Source organism: Siniperca chuatsi, linkage group LG6 (assembly GCF_020085105.1).
Source record: "Siniperca chuatsi isolate FFG_IHB_CAS linkage group LG6, ASM2008510v1, whole genome shotgun sequence".
Taxonomy (NCBI): Eukaryota; Metazoa; Chordata; class Actinopteri; order Centrarchiformes; family Sinipercidae; genus Siniperca; species Siniperca chuatsi.
In genome coordinates, this window is record NC_058047.1 from 3,077,612 (window position 1) to 3,100,000 (window position 22,389).

General features: G+C 40.5%; 1 protein-coding gene across 1 annotated transcript in view; it reads right to left on the reverse strand.

The window, feature by feature from the left end:
* zc3h3 (zinc finger CCCH-type containing 3) overlaps positions 1-22,389 on the reverse strand; it is a 60,956-nt gene that overhangs the window by 14,392 nt on the left and 24,175 nt on the right. The window contains exons 4-8 of the mRNA XM_044199350.1: positions 14,381-14,531; positions 5,094-5,257; positions 1,741-1,819; positions 1,237-1,392; positions 354-423 (exon numbers count right to left, since the gene is read on the reverse strand). Of these exons, the coding sequence (XP_044055285.1) occupies positions 354-423; positions 1,237-1,392; positions 1,741-1,819; positions 5,094-5,257; positions 14,381-14,531 (620 nt within the window). The remainder of the gene's footprint in view (positions 1-353; positions 424-1,236; positions 1,393-1,740; positions 1,820-5,093; positions 5,258-14,380; positions 14,532-22,389) is intronic.

Here is a 22,389-nt window from a genome sequence, read left to right on the forward strand (position 1 = left end):
ACACATATTCACAAGGAAGGAGGTGATGAGGGAGGAGAAAGCATGACACAACCAGATTCATCCTGCCGGTCTGTAGATTGAACAGGTGACCCTCAGTCACAAGTTCTAACCTTTAGGCTGCTCGTTTACCCGTAAGCCCCTCCCAGTACCCCCCCGGTCAGGTCAAGTCTTCCTCACTCCTTCCTGTGTCATGGAAACAGGAGCCGTGCCAAGAACGCAAATACGATCCACGATGACTGTACCCAATAGTGTGTCATCTTATACTCACCCACTGAGCCCAACCCTGGCCTTTGCACTGAAAAACCATAAAACACTATGTTGTCCGAAATCTAGGCCGTGTATGGGTCTGTTACCTTCTCCTTAGCCACCTTATGGGAGAATGGACAGGTCCCATCTGCCTGCTTGCACGTCCCTCGCAGAAACCTGCACATAGACAACGGAGACAAGCCTGAGAACGCAGAAGTTAACAGAGCTGGAAAGTGGGAGGAGTACCTTAACAGAGAAACACAGGAGTCGTATGTATAATGTAACTGTACGTTTATGTTATGGTCTTCATAAAAAACATGATTTTTTTAGAAACAAAATTGGTTAATGGCTCTAAACACTACTACACCCATGAGCCCACTAGAGGCACTGATCAGAGCTTTACCCTATTCGGACATTTTGTTGTTGCAACTGGAAACAAAACACTGTCATAGCTGCTGAATTTATACACAATGGATTCATAATCTGAAAGTGAATTGATTTGAACTGCTGAATATATTTTTTTCCCAAATGTATCAAGTTTAATCTAGTAGCTTTGACTTGACGTTTACATCTCACACAACAGAATATTAAGTTTGATGATTGGATGTTTTGTTAATTTCTATGCCTTTATTAGTTGAGAGGTGATGGGACATTAGGGCAGAGAGAGATGCGGAATGTCATGCAACAAAGATCCCCAGCAAACCAGGCGACACTTCAGCTCCTCTCTTTGATGATGTCCATACAAGCCCTGAAGTGCTCCAAATGTTGCCTAACACTGAGCATTAGAAAATGAACAAGACTTACTTTCTGAATCCCTGATGCCCGAAATAACTCACAACTCTCTTGGTTGTACACTGGGTGCAGTGGTAACGGAAGATTATCCATCTTTACTGAGGACCAAGGATCAGAACACTTATCTCCCCACCCTGTGTTGTTCACCGGCTTGAGTCTTCACATGTGACAAAATGGGTTCTTCTGTCTTTATGTTACCTGGTGCAGACTGCAACCTTGTCTGGGTCATGGATGTAAGGACAGCTGGTGCCACGGTTACACTTCCCGAAGCGGTTGTAGTACATGCAGTACTGCTTCTGCTGCTTCTTCTGACGAGCGTGTCTGATTATGGCAAGGCTCCGCTGGACCGCACGGCTTGTTTCAGAAAACACAGACAAACCACAGGTATCCACAAATCAATAATAAGCAGCTTGTAGTAACTAAAGAGGACAAATCATGCCAGGATTAGAGTTTCAACTCTCATTTCTGTGGGGAGCTTCGGTTAAATGTATCCACCATATGCTCATTTTAATTTTAAACGATTACTCCTGGCTTTGCAGCCCTCAGCTGACAGTGATGAAAGGCAGTTAATATTGGGGGAAAGAGAGAGGAGGATCAAATGCAAATTCTTGGCTGGATTTGATTTCATGATGGTGCAGTTGTATGAAGATGTGCTAGCAGGATGATAAGAGATGAAACAGGTCGGTGGCGTGAAAAGATTACCTGGCTAAATGACGAGTACTGGAGGGTCGGTTGAAAGCAGGAAACATTGATGAGACCTGGGTGCTGCTGAAAGACCTTCCTAAATGTGGAGAAAAGGGACGCATGAGCAATTTAAATGACATTTAAAAGGCATACTGTGTTCAGTTTAATCTAGCAAACAATCTCCACAATAATTCAACAGAAATCATGGAGAGATGAACTCCTAATTCACTAATTGCGCCCTGGGTTTGTTGTTTTTGTCCCACAGATGCAGGGAGATGTATTCTTTTTTACAAAATAAGAAACCTTTCTCTCCAATAGCTGCAGTCCCTGCTACCTCATGTAAATGTCCAGATTCAATGAGGTCCACCGAACACACCGCAGACTGCAAATGTGTGTGTGCAGAGGAGATTGATGTATAAAGTATATGAAGTATTTGAAGTGTAATCAAGCATTTATAAGGCTTAACTAACACTGATCTGCAGCTGTTAATGTTTTTCACTCTTACACTTTGCCTATGTTACCAGTACCAATAAGATACAATGTCCAGGAGCAATTTGTGCAAGTCCTACAATGATTTAACTCCTCCTAACTGACTTATGCTGTGAAATGTTACCACAATATTACAAGCAATCAGTTTTACATGGTGATGAAGACATGGATACATATTTGAAAGGAGAGTGGAGGTCGTTTTTTTTGTCTTTACTTTGATTTATTCACAATTTTTTCAAATGTATTGTAACTTTCAAATTCATCTTGCATGTCCTGATGGTGTTATTTTATGTAAGTCTTATCTAAAATAGAACATTAATACTTTTATAACTCAGATATGACAGAACTGAAACTGAGTGTGTGTTTGTGCAGCCAGATGCAATAACAACCTGATATGTGCCTGGTTATTTATACTGTAGTGGTTTGACACATTGGTGCCAAAGCCAAACGTGACGTCCAGCTCTGTCTGAGAACATCATAAACACTATGTACCCAATGCACTCCACAAACACTGGAGGGAAAGCTGTGTGTGTGTGTGTGTGTGTGTGTGTGTGTGTGTATGGAGGGTTGTTGGAGGCCATGAGAGGAGTGGAGAAGAGGACAAGGAGGCAGGGAGGTTGGGGTAACAGATGGCAGTTGATCTTATTCAGACCTCTAATTTTGAAACTTTTTTGGCTGCTGAGGCTCTCATCGAGTGTGCGCTCTGATGTGATTTAAGCAGAGCAGAATTACAGGCCGGTGGCTTCAGACCAAGAACAAATGTGAAGCTTGCTGGGGAAAGATGTGAAATCACAACTCCTGCTGGGAAGACACCTGAGGCGTGTTTCTGGAGGAAGCAGGAATGTGTGTGTTGGGATGCCGGTCACGAGTTTAACGAATGGAGCTCTTCAATTTCACCTGCAGGTGTAGTTGTTACAGAATGTGTATAAGAAAGAAGTGTGAAGGAGGTAGAGGCAGATCCGGGCTTTAATCTGCACCATCCAGTTCTCCAGACCTTCCCCCTCGCTGCTCTGACAGATGACAACTTTATTATTTCAGATGGCAAATCCAGCCAGCTCCTGTAAGTCTATTAGAGAGCATGTGGACAGAGCTGCAGCCACAAACATGAATAAACACTCCTTTATCACCTCGGGGTGCACACAGACTTACTGCCCTTTACTCGCAATCCATGTCCTGAATAGGGCTGGGTATCGAACCTCAGTACATTTTTGGAACTGACTGAAATGTGTCCGTAGCACTGAATATAGAACACTATTAAGTATCAAATGCTAGTTTAAATGACTGGTCAGTTTCTTATTTCTTGTAAGTTCCTGATTTAGACTGTGTTTTATCTTGGCAAAGTTCTTGTACAACTGCTTGTGTGTAGAAAACATTTAAGAAGTTATGTGTCTTGTTAAATGAAATAATGATTTTTTAGAAAAACATGTTTTTATTTCTCAAACATATTGAAAAAAGAACACATTTTGGTATCGTACCGGGTATCATATTGGCAATACTATAAAAACATTTCACATGATACCCAACCGCAGTCTTGGATGTACAAACTTGCAATGTATGTGTGTGCACCTCCCACTGTGCTTTTACCAACAACAATTTAAATTGATGCACATACTGTATATTGCCAGATTCAAATTCAAAGTCATTATGGATACTAACACTTCAATACACTGAACCAAAACATATTTAAAAAATTCTAACTTACGGAGCCAGAGTGGGAATTTTTTTCTGAACTATGTTTGCATTCCCTCGCAATAAAAGTTTGCGTTACCTCACAATTTTAATTCACAATTTTTTGCATTTCCCCTGTACCATAGGTACAGTTAGTGTGTTGGACCAGTCCAGTTATAATACACTCCAGAAAGGAGAGAGGATGTGACACGTTACATTTTGCATTTATTGCTCATTGCTCCTTTTAAAAGGCTGAGCTATGACAGTATACAGCCACTGGTTGTGAGCACAGCTGCTGCTCTGCCTGGCTGTGCTGGTTGAAACTGTGACTGTAGTTCTGGTTATTGCTCGGACTATGGCTGCATTTGTGGTTGTATGTATGATGCTATGGACATGGCTACGGTAGCTGTACTGTGGCTACGCTTAACTGCTCCTATTAACATTATCCAAGAAAGCATCGTTAAAGGGACAGTTCACCCAAAATCAAAAATCATGCAGGAATTTGAATCCACCCACAACAAGGTTTGTGGATTATCTTGAGTAACCGGGTCATGATTTCTGGAAGAGACATTGCTGCACTTTGAGCGCCACAAGCCGAGTGCCATATAGTTCCATTATATTCAAAAAATGCAAACATCTCTACGGCCGATATCGACAAAACTCGGCAGCTCACACTAAAACAATTTAGATGGATAAACAGCTCTACAGGTGAGAGAAAAAATATGTATTTTTGATTTTGGGGTGAACTGTCCCTTTAAGCCACACAGGATTTGAACCTGCGGTGCTTCTATCAGATATGGCCGATGTGTTACCAATACACCACAGGAGTTCAGGAATACAGTAGCTTCAATACCAAGCTCAGCCAGCACAACCACGTCAATTCACTGCACACATACAACCCCTGCATGTAGTTGGAGTTACACCACTATGAACTAATGTGTCATAGCGTAACAATACCAACTACAGCCACAATCGCAGCGACCACTACTACATCATAATATAGCTAAGCCTTTCTGTATGGATTAGAGGGGAATGCAAACGTATTGCAAGATAAGGCAAAATCATTTCAGAAACAAAATTCCCACCGTGACCTTTTGGGGGCTCTGTACAAACTTGCTGCGCAAACTCATCAAGAAATTTGTCTTTTGATAAGTACTTCAATTTTAAATTTCCACACCTTAGCTGTGAATTACCACAGTATGTTGTCAGAGTACCTGTTGGATTGATCGACATGTTGGACGCCACGGTGCGGGACAGCTTATTGGCTGACACCCGGTACAGGGAGCCACGAATCCAGCACATGTTGCTTCCTCTCCAGTGCTGAGTGGATGACGGGTGTCTGTCGTGGGGAGCTCGCAGACGGCTCTGAAGGAAACTCCTAAGAGGAAGAGGGACAGAAAAAGAAAACTAGATAGAGACAAATAGATGAAGCGATAAGGAAACATCTTGAACATCTTGAAACATCTTGAACTATATGCACTTAAAAGGACAATTCTGTTTTATTACAATTTAGAATGATTATAATTTATCCGTTAGGCTCAGTTTACAAACTGCGCTAAATTTTCAGTCATGCCATTCTTTGAGCTAGAATATTATCTGCTCATCTCTCCCTCAGTTCCATCCCTCTTTTGCCTGTCTTCCCTCAAGCTCTTCCACTATATCTCCCCTCCTCACTTTATGTTTCCCATCCCCTAGTCTCCCCTCCTCCCTGCCTACCTCCCATGTCACAGCACTCTGTTAAATTGCTCCTCTAATGGAAAGGACGGCAGTGTGGAAATGGAGAGAATTGAAAAGAGGAGAGGAGGAAATCAATGAGATAATAGGCAGGGCAGAGGGCCAGGGCAGCGAGGTTGGCCCCTACACTGGAGCGTAGAGACCACACACACACACACACACTGTATCACAACACACTCCTGATACAGTACACACAATCACAGGCCTCTACACACACATGCTCACCATTCAGAAGTCACTCAGTAGACTTGTGTTTGTGTGCAGCGGCTGTATGTGCGAGCCTGCAGTGTGTATGGGGCTGCTGGGTGGTGGTGGGGAGGTGCAGGGGTTATGGCGATAAATTGCGCTGTCCTGTCACTTCTATTTGGGGCGGATTGGGGCTGGTGTGCAGGGTGCTGCTGGAGGTAATTTGCTGCCGTATTTCAGATGGGCTGGAAATGGGTTTAGAGCGAGAGTTCATGCCTCCCATTACAGAGAAAAGAGAGGGTTACCCCAAATGCACGCCACGCACAAAACAACTGACACGGACGCTAAACACGCTGCAGCCGGCGGTGAGCTGCTGCACTGCTGCAAATAAGAAAAATACGGAGCAAATATCAACCATCAGCTGCGTTCATGTACACGGTCTACCTGACTGCACGCCATAACTCAGCAGCACAGACACTCAGTTTCACTGATACAAGATCAGTGGCTGCCCTACACAGGGCAACTGCAGCCAGGGGAGCTGTAATGGAGGCTAATGTTGGAGCGCTGACTGCCACCCAGGGAGGCTTAAACAAGGACTGGGCGGCCTGGGGAGCCACAATGGAGGTTAATGGGGATATGACATGAACAGTTAACACAGACGGCAGTTAACCCTGACACAGGGCTGCAGTCAGGGGGGTGACCGGGGGTGTAACACCCAGTCTGGTAGGATGTTTTCTCACTGGGTTCTTATGTTGGTGTCCAAACCTCAGAGTGATTGTCTTGCTGATAGGCTCACACATTTGTGTTTACTACTGTTTCAATTTTTGCCATGATTATTGATGGTTGTGATGATTATACCTCTGCAAAGGTACAAGTCAACATCTCTGATGCATCGTCAGATCTACACAAAGAAGAGTTTTATAGGTAACAGTGAGTCGCAGAGGCTCGCAGAGGAGCCAACACAAACACTTCCCAAATCTCAACAATGTATTGTGCAGCCCTGCACATCAAACAAGTTGATTGGTTAATCCAACTCCATGTTGGATTTGAACATATATAAAAGAAAACGGCCATGTGAAAGTCTCTAAACAACACCCATGCGTGTTCATTTATGTGCAGACAGAAGCATGTTCGAGCCTGTATGCCTCTTAGACGACTAGGCCATCGTAACGCCTCATCGTTTGGCAAGTTTTTGTCATAAGCAAGTAAAAGACACAACAAGGGGCAACAAATAAATGTGTTATTCTCTGCTCGCGTATTCATTTCACACTGTTCATACCATATATATCTTTATGTATTCTTAACTACCCCTTACTGTCTATTCTATTTGTCGCAGTACTTGTACTCAATAAAAGTTTAATCTAAACTAAAAAAATCTAATCTAACCAAGACATCAGTGAGGTATTTTATCGCAAGAATGTCACTAATGATGTCATCATGTCATGTAGACACGTTAGACCACCTGGTAAAGTTGGAACACCTAGGTTCGAAAAGGAAGTTCATATTACCAATTTTTTAAGCTGCCAGTGTCAAAGCACTGTTAACATGCAGAAATAAGCACAGAATTGCTACAACTGTGTTTTTATGTATTTTCGGTCAATGTGTGCTCCAAGCCTCATTTGTGCATAAATTAAGTTCTCAGACTTCAGTGCGACTGTACATACAGTACATAATGTGAAAGAGTTTCACTCTCAGGCCGAACACCATTAATGTAAACAATGTAAGCAACATAAGAACCAAACCAAGAAAAAAGTAATAACATCCTTTAAAAAGGAGTAGGTGTTTTTCTCCTGTGTCTCCAAACTCTCCTTGGCCTGTTCCCAGTGATGCAGGGATATCTGTTATCAGAGACCCTCCAGGCCCATCTGATACACAAATCCTCCCCTGCTGGACAACCACGTTGTTTCGGGGGAAGCCCTTTCAACGTTGAACATTGCATTGCTACTGTACACCACTGCCTTCCTTTCTGCTACAAGGCCTAAGGGACACATCCACACACATCATACAAACTGCTGAACTATCTACAGCTGCACTAATCAATATTTTCTTTAACAATGGATGAAAAAGACAACACATAATGGAAAATGGGTCACGCATAGTGACAAACCCATGTGAAATCATCTTTCTATTATCTATTTAGCCTCTTTTAGCTCTGTGTTTTGGTTTCAAGGTACATTTACTGTACGGTTCAGACTCAGTGTGCTTATCATTTTTGCTTTTCAAAATCAGAGCATGGGAAAACAGACAAAATTAAAAACTAGCTGGTGAAGAAAGTGGAACATCTAGCAGCTAAAGAGACAGATATTGTTCTCAAGAGTTGATGGAGACCAAACCAGAGCAAAAAGGAGAGAGAATACACTGAACATGTTAGCATTAACAAATAATGATAACATTTCAGAGGTGCTTGCCTTTCAGGTTGTTGTGGAGTTCTCCCACCAAAAAAGATTAATTGTGAAAATGGGCTGTACAGCAAAGTATATAAAGTGAAATTTAGAGTGAAGCCAATGAAAATGGACAGGGCAGTCTAAACATATTCTATTGTTTTGGCTCTGTACTCCAGAGAAAATTAAATAAAAGAACATTTATGAGTCGACTTTCAGCTTAAAGGGTGTTTGAGGGTGTTCCCATCCCATATTGGGTGAACATTCTAGGCCCTTTTAATACACCAGTCCCACCAGTTTTAAACAGAGCAGAAGGGTAATGACATTACATACAGTCTTCACTCAATATGGATGTTAACATCTTCGTATAACAGCTGAATGTCAGCACTTTAACCTCATAGTCTGGAGTGCAGAGCTGCAAAAAATGTGTCACTGTCTAAAAACTTTCTGTATTTCTTAATTTTTTAACAGGACAAACAGAAAAGCCAAACCAAAAGCCTTAAAATATCATATTTTGTCTGACCAAAGATATTCAAATTACAATGATACAGAAAGAAAATAAGAAAATCCTCACATTAGAGAAGCTGGAACCAGAGAATGTTTGGCATTTTTGCTTGATGAATGACTTTAAAAATAAATCAAATTTGTCAGTCGACTAATTCACCAATTGTTTCAGCCCTAAAGTATAATTTCTGTACTTTACATTCATTTAGTTGTGTTGTAAAGCATCAACACAATGACTAGAGGTCACAGTAAAAGAACACTAACTCCCCAAAAAGAAAGGTAGAAATATGTTGAGAAAAAGAAGAAATGAAGGAGGGGGCAAGGGCATGCACAAACTCCCCTGTGACTAGTCTGCATGCGTATGCGTGTGTGTCTGTGTGTGTATACATAGGCAGATGTGTGTGCGTGCACTGCTCTGACCATGCGATGAACAGATAAAGGAGAGCGCGATTCAGCACTACCGGCGCCGTTGATGAATGATCCGACTTTTGTTTTAGTGACAGGGAAGAATTTGGAGGGTCGCGCGACTGCTCAGAATAATGCTGCCCTTGTCTATTTGTCTGCAACCCAAGCATTAGTAAGCTCATATTGGGAAACAGTTACCCTTGAAACAGAGCACAGCAAAAACAGTCATCTGGCTAATTCCAACAGTAAGGACTGCTGCTCTTCCTTAGGCACTTAAAGGAAACCAAAGCAGTGCCATTACGCATCACAATCCCATCAAATCCAACTTAAAGGGGGCCGCCTGTAATGAACAAAATCCTCTTTTAGCGTAGAAAATAACATAAAGAAGCATCCCAGAGAGTATTTGTGTGCAGCAGAAGAGGATCATAACACACAACTGTAGGTGACGGGCAGATGACTAATGTGATAAGTAATGAGTAAATGAATGAATTGGGGTATAAAATGCGATGAATGGGGGAGTGAATGCGGGAAAAGGAGGAGAGTGAAGAAGAGGGAGCGCTGCTTCACTTTATTGCCCAGTCTCTTACATCCTGTACTGATCGATACTGAAGCACTAAAGCAGATGAGCGCCTGGACTGAGTGTGTGCGTGGGTCTATGTGTGTGTAGATGTATATACTCAAAAATAGTTCTTACTTATTTGGGTCCCGCAGTATTAGAGGCTTTAACATTTATGCCAGAAATAAGTTAGAAAAAGATAGATACAAGTTGAACCCAAGAAATTAGGATAATAATTAGATGATTTTTTAAAAATGTATATTTATATTTATATATATTTTGACATAAAATTGATAAAATATAAAGCGAGAAAACAAAAAGAAAGAACAGCAACAGAACAATCGCATTGGATATAGAAAATTAAAGAAGGGACAGCGGTGAGAAAAATAGGAGGGTGTGAGAGAGATGAAGGGAGGGTTGGGCTGTAATTTATCCTCCAGTGTGCATGCTTTACGGCTTTCTTAATTCAACTCCTGCTACTATTAATGGAGTTAATGTTGAGATTATATCTATTTTCTGGTGGCGGGGGTTGAAATACTGCAGCCGATTCCCCAGCCCCTTCAAATTGCCGCCCAGCACTAAATCACCCGCCACGCTTGTTATGGCTGAAAACAGGTAAGAGCACGGCATGCTGGGTAGGGGGAACCTCTCTTCCTGTGGGCCTGGGACTAGATGGTTGCGAGGATTTAGACAGTGAAGTTGCTAAGTGCGGTGTGAAAATGTACAACTGATTTTATCATCCTCTTCAGTGTCAGATTGATTTGATCGTCTTTAAAATTTTAAATGTTGTTCTAGTGCATTTTCTTGTAGTTTGAATTGCATCTGTGTTCGAAAGGCACTGTACAAACAAAGTTGCCTTTCCTAATCAGATACTGACAACAGGCTGGTGTAAATCTCAAAGTAGAGAATATTAGGGCTCTGTGCACTGAGGTTGAGCTGTAGTGGAAGAGGAGTTTTGGGTTCGTACTCCAAGTAGTTCACCTGCTATTAAAAACTGTTTTGCAACTACTAAATAGACCAAACAAAAACAAAACATAGCAACAGCATCTCTTTCTTATATATTCTATAGCATAGGAAAAACATGCTTAGTGAAAATCACAAGCACACGCTTCTTAATCATGCTTGTAATCAGGTCTGTAATAAGTATTATCTCTGCCTAGGTCTAGAAGTATAATTTAGTATTATCATATTTTGACTTTTAGTGGAATTGTATCCTGATGATATGATCATATAGTGTTATCATTTTACAACTTTTGCCCAAATTAATGATGTTCAGTTAAAAACGCATTCAAATTTGTTATTGAGGTTTATGTTTTACATGAGGACAGAATGTCCTCTGATGTAAGGCCTAACAGTGGAACAGTTCATTGAGTTAGACACCAATTAGCCTATTTTAAATGTAATCTTGCATACATTTAATATATAGATATAGAAAATATTGTTATCAATATCATGATATTGACTGAAGCCATATCTCCCAGCCTTATCTCTGATTTTCTGGCCCTGTGAGGGTGTCCATGCAAAAGAGAGTTTTCATTTCTTAATGAACCACCCTGTCTAAATAAAAGTTGACTGAATGAAGAAATTAAAGCATAAAAATGCCCCCCAGAGCATCTGAGTTGTCTCTGATCATCTTAAAAGAACAGCTTGATTTCTACTGAACTTTAAAAAATGATATTTACCTTAGAGTCCTACTTTAAACATTATAACAATGTCATTTAGACTCCATACAGGCTACCTGTCTTGAAGACATTGGGAAACTCTGAGCCACCTTGCAAAGCTGGGCCTAGGATTTTTCTTTTTAGATGCATTGCCCTGAGTGAGGGGTTCAGCTATGAGCAGGCACAGAGATAAGAGCAGAGAACAGATGAGGACAGGGATCAGTGGGTCTGATAGGCCAAAGATGAAGAGCAGCACTCAGTATTTAAGAGCAGAGAATATGAGCTCATGCTCCACTCAATAGCTTTAAACTGATAAAAGTGGAGGGTCTTTGGAGTTAAACAGATAGATAAGCATGAGAAAGGAGTGCATGGGCGGATGGGGGGTGTGTGTGATCCACTATCCCTGGGGACCCGACCTGTCCCCCTCCCTCCCTATCTCTTTCCTCACTTCTACACACTTGGTGATATTTCACAAGATGTCACAGGGCTCAAATTGAAAATCCCTTGATGAATCAATATTTACTGCAGCAGCTAAATGAATAGTAATAAGTCACCAGAGGCTGAGTCAAGCCACAGTCCAGGCCCCTCTGTCTCACCAAATCTGGATTACACAAATTAACCCCTGTTCACCAACACACACACACACACACAAAACACAAATGCACATAAGCACAAAAATGCTTTCATTATAAAGAGCTACCCAAACATATCCAACCAAAAGAAAACTTCCCCCAAACTTAAAAAAAGACATTTTTACACTCAACACTGCAGATAGTTTCATTATTATATGCTCAGGTTTTGTAATATCTGCCACTGAGATTTTTGATGACACTCCAATTTCATTGGATTGCATGGAATCTTGCTTGTGGTGCTCAGAATAGTGCTGGGAATCTTTGGGAATCTCACGATTCGATTTTAATAATTTGGATTTTTAGGCGCCACGATTTGATTAGGAGTTGTATATATTAATTCTCGATTCGATAAATAGAAGGGGCAACGGGTTTTCAGGCTCTTACACCAGTGCATGTGTGCAATATGAAACATAAGTGGCAGTTTAGCTAACTGGTCTTGATGAAGATCACAGTCTGACCGAAAACAAAAAGCAGAGAAAAGCGGCTTTTTGATTTCTAAGTTAAAAGTCCTTACTCTGGATAATCCACAGTCCTCCCTGTAAACAATCTTCACTCTACTTTCAAACTACTTGCTACCAAAGACATAGTTCCATTAAAATCTGTTCACAGTGAAGTCTGTGAATTTTGGTGAATTCAATGAAGTTCTGAAGAGATTTATGACAGATTTTGTGAGTCTTTTTAAGTGTTATTGTGTTATTTTTAAATGCTTTAAGAAGCATACTGTACTGGGGTGGCAACACGAGTTTCAGAGGTGGAGATCTCAAAACTTTTGAACATAAACTGGCCGCACACCACACCAATTGTAATTTCAATGAACTGACCCTTCAAAGAGGACAATAAATGGAGGATTTCCAGTGATTCCCATTTTACATTTTTCAGAATTAAAATTTTATATCAAAATACTTACATTACTTTCCATTTTCCATAACTTTGATAATTGATGAAATGTTTTAAGTTCGCAAAACATTCAATGATTCCAGCTTCTTAAATATGAGATTTGTTATAAATTGAATATCTTTGGTTGAACAAAAAAGGCAATTTGAATATGTCACCTTGGACTGTAGAATCCGACTATAAACATTTTTCACAATCTTCTGACATTTTATAGACGATGAATCGATTACTCAAAAACAATTATAAACTGTTTTATTGATAATGAAATGACTTATTAGTTTTTACTTTTATCAATATAACAATACCTAAAATAGAGGTGCATTCATGCCAATTTCAACCCTGTGTAGTTTGGTGTGTGTGTGTGTGTGTGTGTGTGTGTGTGGCAGAGAGACAGACAGTCCTTCCACAGTCAGTTTCCTGGAAGAGCATCCTGTTAATTCTCTACACATTAGCAGATCATGAAAACCAACCACAACAACCTGTTCAGAGCTTTCACAATCCCAGTATGCAACAACTGCAGGAAAGTTTAACACCACTTGGTTAATAAGCGTCATTGTAGTGTCTTTTTCATAGTGATAAAGCTATGAATAAGGCATTAACTTCATGTCTGTCACCCAATAATGACCTCCTCATAATTAACTCTCTGCCCTCAGAGATGACCTCACCACCACGACCAAATCACACAAAAAAGATCTTCTCAGCTCTGTATGTTATAGTGCTAAATATATATACTGTTTAATTCAGAAGTAAGTCATATTTTAAGATTACAGATTTATATATTTACAGACAGGTGCTGAAATGATTTGTCAATTAATCGATAGTTGATCACAGAAAACAAAATGTTGACAACAAATTTGGCAACCATCTAATCATTTCAGTCATTTATCAAACAAAAAGGCTAAACATTCGCTGGCTCAAGCTTCTCAAATGTGGGGATTTGCTGCTTTTTTCTGTTTTATATCATTGTATCATCAGTGAATTTATTTGGATTTTCAACTATTAGTCAGACAAAACAAAATGAAGATGTCACTTTGAGCTTTTGGAAATTGTGATGGACATTCCACTATTTTATGACAATTTAAAGAGTATATTTGTTTAGAGATGAACCAATAATCAAATTATTCATTAGTTGCAGTTCTGTTTCAGATACTTTATTCACTATGTTATCAAGAGTCATTAGTGAATTAAATCTCAAGTGAGAATGTGAAAATGAATGACGGGGGGGGGGGGAAGATATGGGAGTTGTAATGACATTAAGAAATGGACCCAACCACCGTTCCCCTCTCTCTGTATCTGTCCTGGGTGAGAAGCTTTCCCTGCTGGTGTCAATTAATGTGAGGAGCACAGTGGTGTAAATGGTTTATTCTCTGGGTTATCTACTGTGTAAAAATGAGCACCATAAATTTCCGACCTCTTCCACTCATGCTGCACATGACGGTGACATAAAAGACGGGGCGCTGTTCAGCACTGAAGGATATTAGCCAGTGAGACACATTAAACCCAGACCTGCAGGAGGTGTGCGTGTGTGTCGTTGTTAACATGGATTACCTGGCAGATTGGATCCTCTTGGCTCTCCAAGAGAGGGTGGGGTTGTAGTAGAGGGTGTTTGCGGTGCTGGTGCCCGGGCGGGTCACCATCTTGTAGCGTGTCCTGAACACCCGCTGGGAGGCGGGGCTACGGTGGGAGGGAGAGACAGGATCTGAGGACAGCGAAGTTGACAGATCAGTATGAAAATCTGCAAATGAAAATCTGATCACACACGGAAACAGAAGCAATAGTCTGTATGTGAACAAATGCACATATACACATATTTTTATGGATTTTTGAGCATAAAACTGTGCTTACACACACACACAAGTTTGTCTGAACACTCTGGCAGGTGTGCTCTTTAATAAGCTTCACATATAAAAATGAGAGGGAATAACAAAGGCAGAATTTTTATGAGGCTAATAAATCATATCCTCTGTCTCTTTCCTCGCTGCCTTCATCCCTCCTGCCTGGTCTCCCTCCCTCCTTCTCACTTTAAGTCTCATTCATTATATCATTTTACAGATCCATCAGAGAAGAGGCGAGTGGAGAAGAAGAGTGGAGAGATCGGAATATTAAAAAAAGAGGACTAAGTGTTTTTATTTATTTATTTATTTGGCTGTTTATCCATCATGTTGTTTTATGATGGTCTATGCTGGCTGACGTACTTGCACAAAGAATAGAATTTGCATTGTGGGTCGTTTAAGTCACGGTTCACATCAGTTTACCGAGATCAAAGACTACAGTGCATGGGCCAGGAGCCTCTCTACTGAGGTCAGAGATGTAGGAAAATTGTGAATAATTGTAGAAGTTTGTGTCAAATACGACTCTTAAAGAAACAGTGAAATAAAAAAATACATTCCATTTATCAACTTTCCAAGTTCTAGTCCTGTCCCTGCATTAATTGGTCAGTTATCTCTTGGAACATGCCAAATAAATTGCATGAGTGTTATAATTTCAAAAGCCTTCTCTTTTCTTTTACTGTGAAACATTACAACTAGCTAACTCCTCCCATACCCATTTGGAGGTAAAACCAAAAGTGAGCGCACCTGAAATGTCAGTAACAATCCCTCATTGCAGAGGAAAACTGTGCACACAACTACACAATGCACAGTAGGTCAAAGTGGAAACAGGAAGTCTGTAAACTGTGAGAGATTGTTTGAGTAATGACTTTACTGTTCACCTTTGTTTCTCTTCCAAATTAAGATGAAAGAATGTTCAATCCAACTCAATTTAGCTGACTGAGGGCATTCACACTTTTCACTTCAACCAATCAGAATTTGCCAAGACCTCTGCAAACAATATTCCTACGCAGCTCAAGGCGTCACAACCCCCGTACGATTCTGAAATCACGATGGGGTCTAATGGCCTCCTAACGTATCCACATATCTCTTCAACTTTTCCTTTACCCTGATTGAATTTGGCTCCTCTGTGGGTTTGATTGCAGCCTGTCTGACTGCTTGTGTTTCTTGACCCGTCTGACTTCTTTATGTTTCCAGGTCTCAGCAATTCACTTGGTGAATTATCATTAACGACAGACATAGTGGCCAAACTGACAGAAATAAGATCCAAGATGTAGTAAACTGGAAATATCCTTATCACTAAGCTTTCACAGACACGAAAAGCTTTGTGAAAATTATTAAAAAGCCTTTTATAAATTAATTTACCACAAGCTACATGGTACTTCATGAAGGTAAAAACCTTCCACTACTACAGCCTGAAAAGCAAGATTTAATGCAACATGAATCGGTTACTCACCGTATTTATTTAAATTATTCCACCCCCAAAAAACCCTTGCGCATGTCATTATCTGCACTACCGCTTCCTCTTCTACCAATCATTCACTGTGGTGGTCAGTGACAGCACTCTGTCTTCCTAATGAGTAAAAAAGTAAAGAGAGGTGTGAAAGAGGCATAACAAATGAGTTTATACACCCGGTGAGGAGCTCATTTCCTATCACCTCTTTCACAAGTCTTTAATTGCCAATTGTCAGAATCGTTGCCGTTTTAATTAGCGTCCAATAACAAACCGTGACCACGAGGACCACGGTGACAAACAATAAAATGATTCGATTTCCACTTGTACACATTCCAGCTTCTCGCTCCACTCCTCCCCCTCACTTTTCCTCCCCCCAGGCGCTGCTTTCATTTGTCAGCCGGGATGCAGCTCTGGATCAGCTGGAGAATTCATCTCAGACAAACATTTACTGTTGAACAAATCACTGCGAGCTGGGGGGCTGCCAAAATACTGACTGTATGTTTAGGACACACACACTGCGCCTTGCACATGTAATGAAATAAAGGTTCTATATATAGGGTTATAATCCAATGTTTTACCATTCTGATAGGCTGGCAGGTATCCATTAAAACTGTGTAACAGGACACCAGAAACAAAGATCCAGTTAACAGTTTAATCATTGTCAGGTAACCAAAGTAACAACACATGTGCTTAATGCTCCGTTAGCAGATGATAACTAAAACTGACTTCATCTTGAGTTAAACTGACTAAAAACAAACTTTGAACAATGGTTTATGATGTGGTGGAGGGAAAGGTGGAAGTTCTTTGCCTTCACCTTGTCCATGATTTTTCTATCACAGGATACCTCATCTTGTATTAACCATTTATTCATGATATGATCATATTGTGATATTGTTTTAAACATTTTTATGTCATACAAATTAAAGTATATTTTGTGTTTATTACAACTTGGGTCTCATGTTCGAAGGTTTGGTCATGGATTGTATCGGGTATGGAAACAGTTTACTCGCCAGTTCACTTGCTGGGAACTGGAAACACAACGTAATCGCTAAAAAGAAATCTGACAGGGCAAGAAACACGAGCAGTCAGACGATCAGATGTGTTTTAAACAAACGCCCAGGTTAACTAAACATATCTGGAACATATGTAGGCAAACGGTAAAATTACTGCCCAAACTTTGCTTTAAACATCCATCGCAGTTTACAGGACGTCATCCTGGTTCAACTTTGACCTCTCGTACTTTGCCGTTATTGTGCACTCACAGGTTTCCTGTGCAACGAGGGTTTATTACCAACATTTCATGCGCACTCACTTTCTATTTCACCTCCAAATAAAATGTTATATAATCTGGCTAAACTGTTATCTTGTTTAAAGCCTGTCTCATCGTCTTACTGCTCGTGTTTATTATGCTGTTTTAGTGATCTCAGCAATTACTCTAATGAGTACAATGTTTTAAGAACTGATAGAAATAAAAGCCAAAACTATGAAAATAAGACCCACGTTCTGATAAACTGGAATTATCCTTTAATGAACCCAGGCCAATAGTTATGTCAAAACTAAAAAATACAGTTATAATATGGTGATACTGATTTCATCCATATCGCTAGTTCTGTGGGTGAAAAAGGTGTGTGTTGGGTTATGAAAGAGAGACCTAGGGGGAAAAAAAGGAGAGAGAGTGCAAGAGAGAGTATGGGGAGGGGGTTTGTACAGGATTAGTTGCCTGGTTTGTGGTCACTATTTCTCCCACAATCCATCCGTATTGCAGTCAGAGCTATTTGGGTGTCCTGCCAGATGACAAATAGGGCTTGTCAAAGGTGCTGCCACGATTCCCACACTGCAGCCTCGTACACCCCCCTCAGACTGTCTCCCCAGCATCCCTGACCTGCACCTCAATCTGCCTCTAAACCCTCGTCCCAACATCATGACACCCGCCGTGTCCATGACGCTGTCACACAGCTGTTCCACCGTGGCTACTGTTTAATGACATCTATAGTGAGCTGTACTGTAGGTGTGTATCCCTCAGTGTGTGTGTGTGTGTGTGTGCGTGTCAGCAGGGATGGATGGACGGTGTTGCTCTGATTGTAAACCACTGCAGGTTGTTTTGGTTGAGTGGCTCTGGGAGCAATGGGGTCTCAATCTTCCACTATAGGACCATGACCAATGAGCATGTGAACACACACACACACACACACACACTCACAATCACAAACACACACTTACTCACACATATACACCTGGGGTCTCAATCTTTCCTTAATAGACCTTTGACAGTGGCCTGCCTTGCAATGTGGGGGGAGCAAGCAAAGTGGCGCCCCGTGCTGTGAAGACACCGTTTGCAGACGCATGCAGCTCGCACGCTGTCCATCCATCTCTCGCTGACTCGCTGCTGTGAATCCACAGATAATCTACTCTAGTTGCCACACGCTGCACACATCCCTCCCTCTGCAAGTAGCTTGCCTTCCAGCCACAGAGCCGCATTAAAGGGTTGATTCAACATATTTTCTCACTGTAGTGGAAACTATCAATACAGATAGTTTTGGCTGTATTGGCTCAGGTTTTAAAATATCTGTTTCTGAGATTTGTGCCTCCACCCCAGTTTAATAGGAATGAAGGAATATGTTTGTGATGCTCACACATATGGGATGCACTGCTCCGATCAGCCGGATCACTATCAAATTGTTTCTTTCAGGGCTGCAACTAATGATTATTTTTATTATCGATAAATCTGCTGATTGTTTTCTCGATTAATCAGGAAACGAGCAAATATTTACATTTAAAAGGTGAAACCAGTGAATTGTGGCATTTTTGCTCTTAAACAATTAATTAATCGATCAATCGTCAATCAACTAATTACTAATTATAAACCAGAATGATCCTTTAAATGTAATTTTTCCAAACAAAATTTAAATCATTTCGTGAAAGGGTGGAGGTAGAAATCGGACATCTCAAAATCCGGGCAAATAAAACCATGACAATCTGACTAAAGACCACGAAATGTATTTTGGGTGAACCAAACCGTCAAAACAAAATCAAAGGTTCATTTTTTTCCTCGTTTATCCTTTCTATAACAGGTCTGATCCTCTTCTGTTAGTCCAACTGAGGAATCCACTCAGAACTCATGACAAATCACTAATGTAAATGCTGCTTTATCAACATAAAGTGGCAGATGTACCATCATGTAAGTGGATCTGGGAGTGTTGAACTAGTCACATTGCTAAGATGACTGAGCCTCGTCTAAGCGGCGTGGACTAGACTTTGAGTAAAGTTGTCTGCTACTTCAGAGCTTTGCACTTCCATGCTCTCTATCTCTCTATCCACAGCCCTCTGACTGGGGCTACTGACAGGCCACTGCACCGCACCTCCCCTCCTCCATCCTCTTAGGGATCCCCCCAGTGATCCCCCCTCCATACCTGACGGCTAATTCCAAGCAACAGCGGTCTCCGTCTGCCCCCTCCCTGGGACGACCTGATGGATAATTAATCTTATTATTGACAGTGCCTGTTCCCCCTGCCATCCCATGTTCCCGTCCCCTGGGGCTCATCTTCTGACTCCCACTGCTCCAGAGGTCTTACAGAAGACAGCGACGCCATGCTAACATCAAACTTAACAAGGGAGTTACCACAATTTAATAACCCGCTGTAAGCCAGCGTGGTTATGATAATATGATCTCTGTGTGTCTGACAACCAGTGACACTTTCTGACAGACTACCCAGAGATGTCAACAGAGTTTGATGCCCCACCCTGCCAACAGAGAACTGCATTCCATGGTCTTAAAAATACTGTGTCCTGTAACCCATCTGAGTATATCATGTGCTCCTAGAGTACGACTAGAATTTGAGCTTTGCAGGAGATGGTGCATGTGAACGAGTTTAACATCATGTTGTAGGAAAATGAAGGAGGACAGAGGAGATGGAAATGTTCATACACTTCCATATACCACTCCTCAATGCTAGAGCCATCTCTCTCTGTAAACTCTCATAGTGCATGTAATTTTTCCAAAATACTAGACAAGGTCATTGGGTTCACTGCTGCAGGATGCGGATCCCTTTCACTGTAAAATCTGACAAGTTGATCTTAAAAAAAATCTAGGAAACTGATTGCCTTGAAAAAGGTAAGTAAATATAACTATTAATCTTAAAGTTATGATTACTTTGTCTGTTGTTAAGTTTACTTAAAATTTAGATGTATTTACTTAATCTTGTGAAGTTGTTCCAACTTAAAAATTGCAAGTGAAATTAACTTTCTAAGTGTATAATTACTGACCTGCTCTCAGGATCCAGATGTGTGTTTAATGTGCTATGTAGTGGCTTGATAGATATGCAACTAATATTATATCTATCTATCTATCTATCTATCTATCTATCTATCTATCTATCTAGACCATTTGGTCAGAATTACATTTCTAGGAAATAGCTCCGGTCCAAATTTAGTTCCTGTTAGTTTCTGATATTGAACTCTGCAATAGGAAATAAACGCATTTCAACATTTGTCAACATTTCTATCAGCCGATTTTAGCTTATTAGATATATTGGTTTCAATGTCTTTGTTGGTCGATAAGTATCATGAAATTGCAGCACAAAAAAAAACAAAGATCTGTATGAGGTAGTTAAGAAACACTACAGTATTAGATAGTTTGTCCCTCAGAGAGCACTGACAAGTTTATTTTTTAATGTAAAATGTCCCGCTCAGTACATATCTTAGTGACGATTCTTTACAGAATAAATTAAAAGGGATCGTTATCAAAATTATTGTATATGGTGTGTTTATGAAAAAAAAAAATTATATATATATATAGTTAGTAGATATTTAAAACTGAAACACTGATGTCAGTTTGGGCCTCAAAAAGTCATTGTATTTTACTGTTTTGTCATGTGTAGACTACGTCTGTGATGTGCTGGTAACTTGCGTTTTTAATTTGTATGTTTCTTTTCCTGCCTCAATCAATCAATCAAAAACTTTAGACCCATTTAAAATGTGGCAATGTGAAATGTCCTATACCATGCACAGTGACTTCACAACAAGTGCCATCCATGCATCCTAGCATGCCATTTGTCTATGGGGCCATTAAAGCTGCATTTATTGCCTTTTTCACCACTAAGGGGCAGAGGAACTCCAAAACAAAATAATGAATAGTGGCGCTTTAAGTTACAGTACATGTTTGATTTCTTTAAATCCTTTAAGTAATTCTTCATATGACCGTGATTTATTCCTGCAGACTAAAAACAGAACAGCCTTCAGAGAACCGGTGTTATTTTAAGTGTGATGACAGACAGATGGCTTAACATGAATTAACTGCACTTCAGTTCTGTACTGTGTCATGACCGAATTAACACTTGCCTGTAGGTTAGACACTAAAGAATAAACAGTATGATATTCAAAAAAGTATTTGGGGTCTGGCAAGGGTGTCTGCAGTTTTGCTTAGTGCCACACATAAACATAATTTAACAATGATGAGATGAACCAATTTTCTGGTCTGTCATGCATAATCAGCATTAAACTTATATCATTAGATTATGGCTCTATATAGTTTCAAAAACTATATAATCTTAATCAAAAGATAAAACAATTTCCAGACGTTATGAGCACAATCCATGTCTAAGTATTTTTCCAATTGGTGAATGATATGCAAGGAGACTTGACAACATCCTTGATGAATAATTAAATGATAATAGCGCCTATGTGCGCTTTTCCAGAGTAGCCATAAAGTACATCAATAACATAAATAAGACATGATGACATGCATTTCCTGTGAACTAAACCTTGACCCTGACCCCAACCATGAGCGCTGACACAATCTTTAGCGGTGATTAGGACTCCGTCAGGTTGTCATTGACATGTGTGTCACACGTACAATGTCATGTTTGGTCAAAGGGATGACTGTGGCTGTCAATCAGCAGATCCCATTGGACGCATCAAGAGGAAGAGCCTGAGGCTTTGTCCACTTAAGGACTGCCATTATTACATACGTTATATGTGCATCTGTTTGAGAGTATAGAGAGTGTAGGTGTGTATGCGTGTGTGTTTCTGAGAGAGTGAAAAGCTAGGGGGGTTGAGCGTGTCTCATAAAACCTTTTCCAAGTGTGACTGGGGCACCTGAAGGTTAAGTGAGTGCATTCCTAATAGGGCAACACAAGATTCCACAAGGGATGTGAACCTCTGCCCCGAACGATACACATCAAGACCACCAAGCAACTAAGTAAACAATATTGGCTAATACAGTAAATTGTTACCAGATTTTTTTTAAATTCTCAAATATCGACATCAGCATCAAC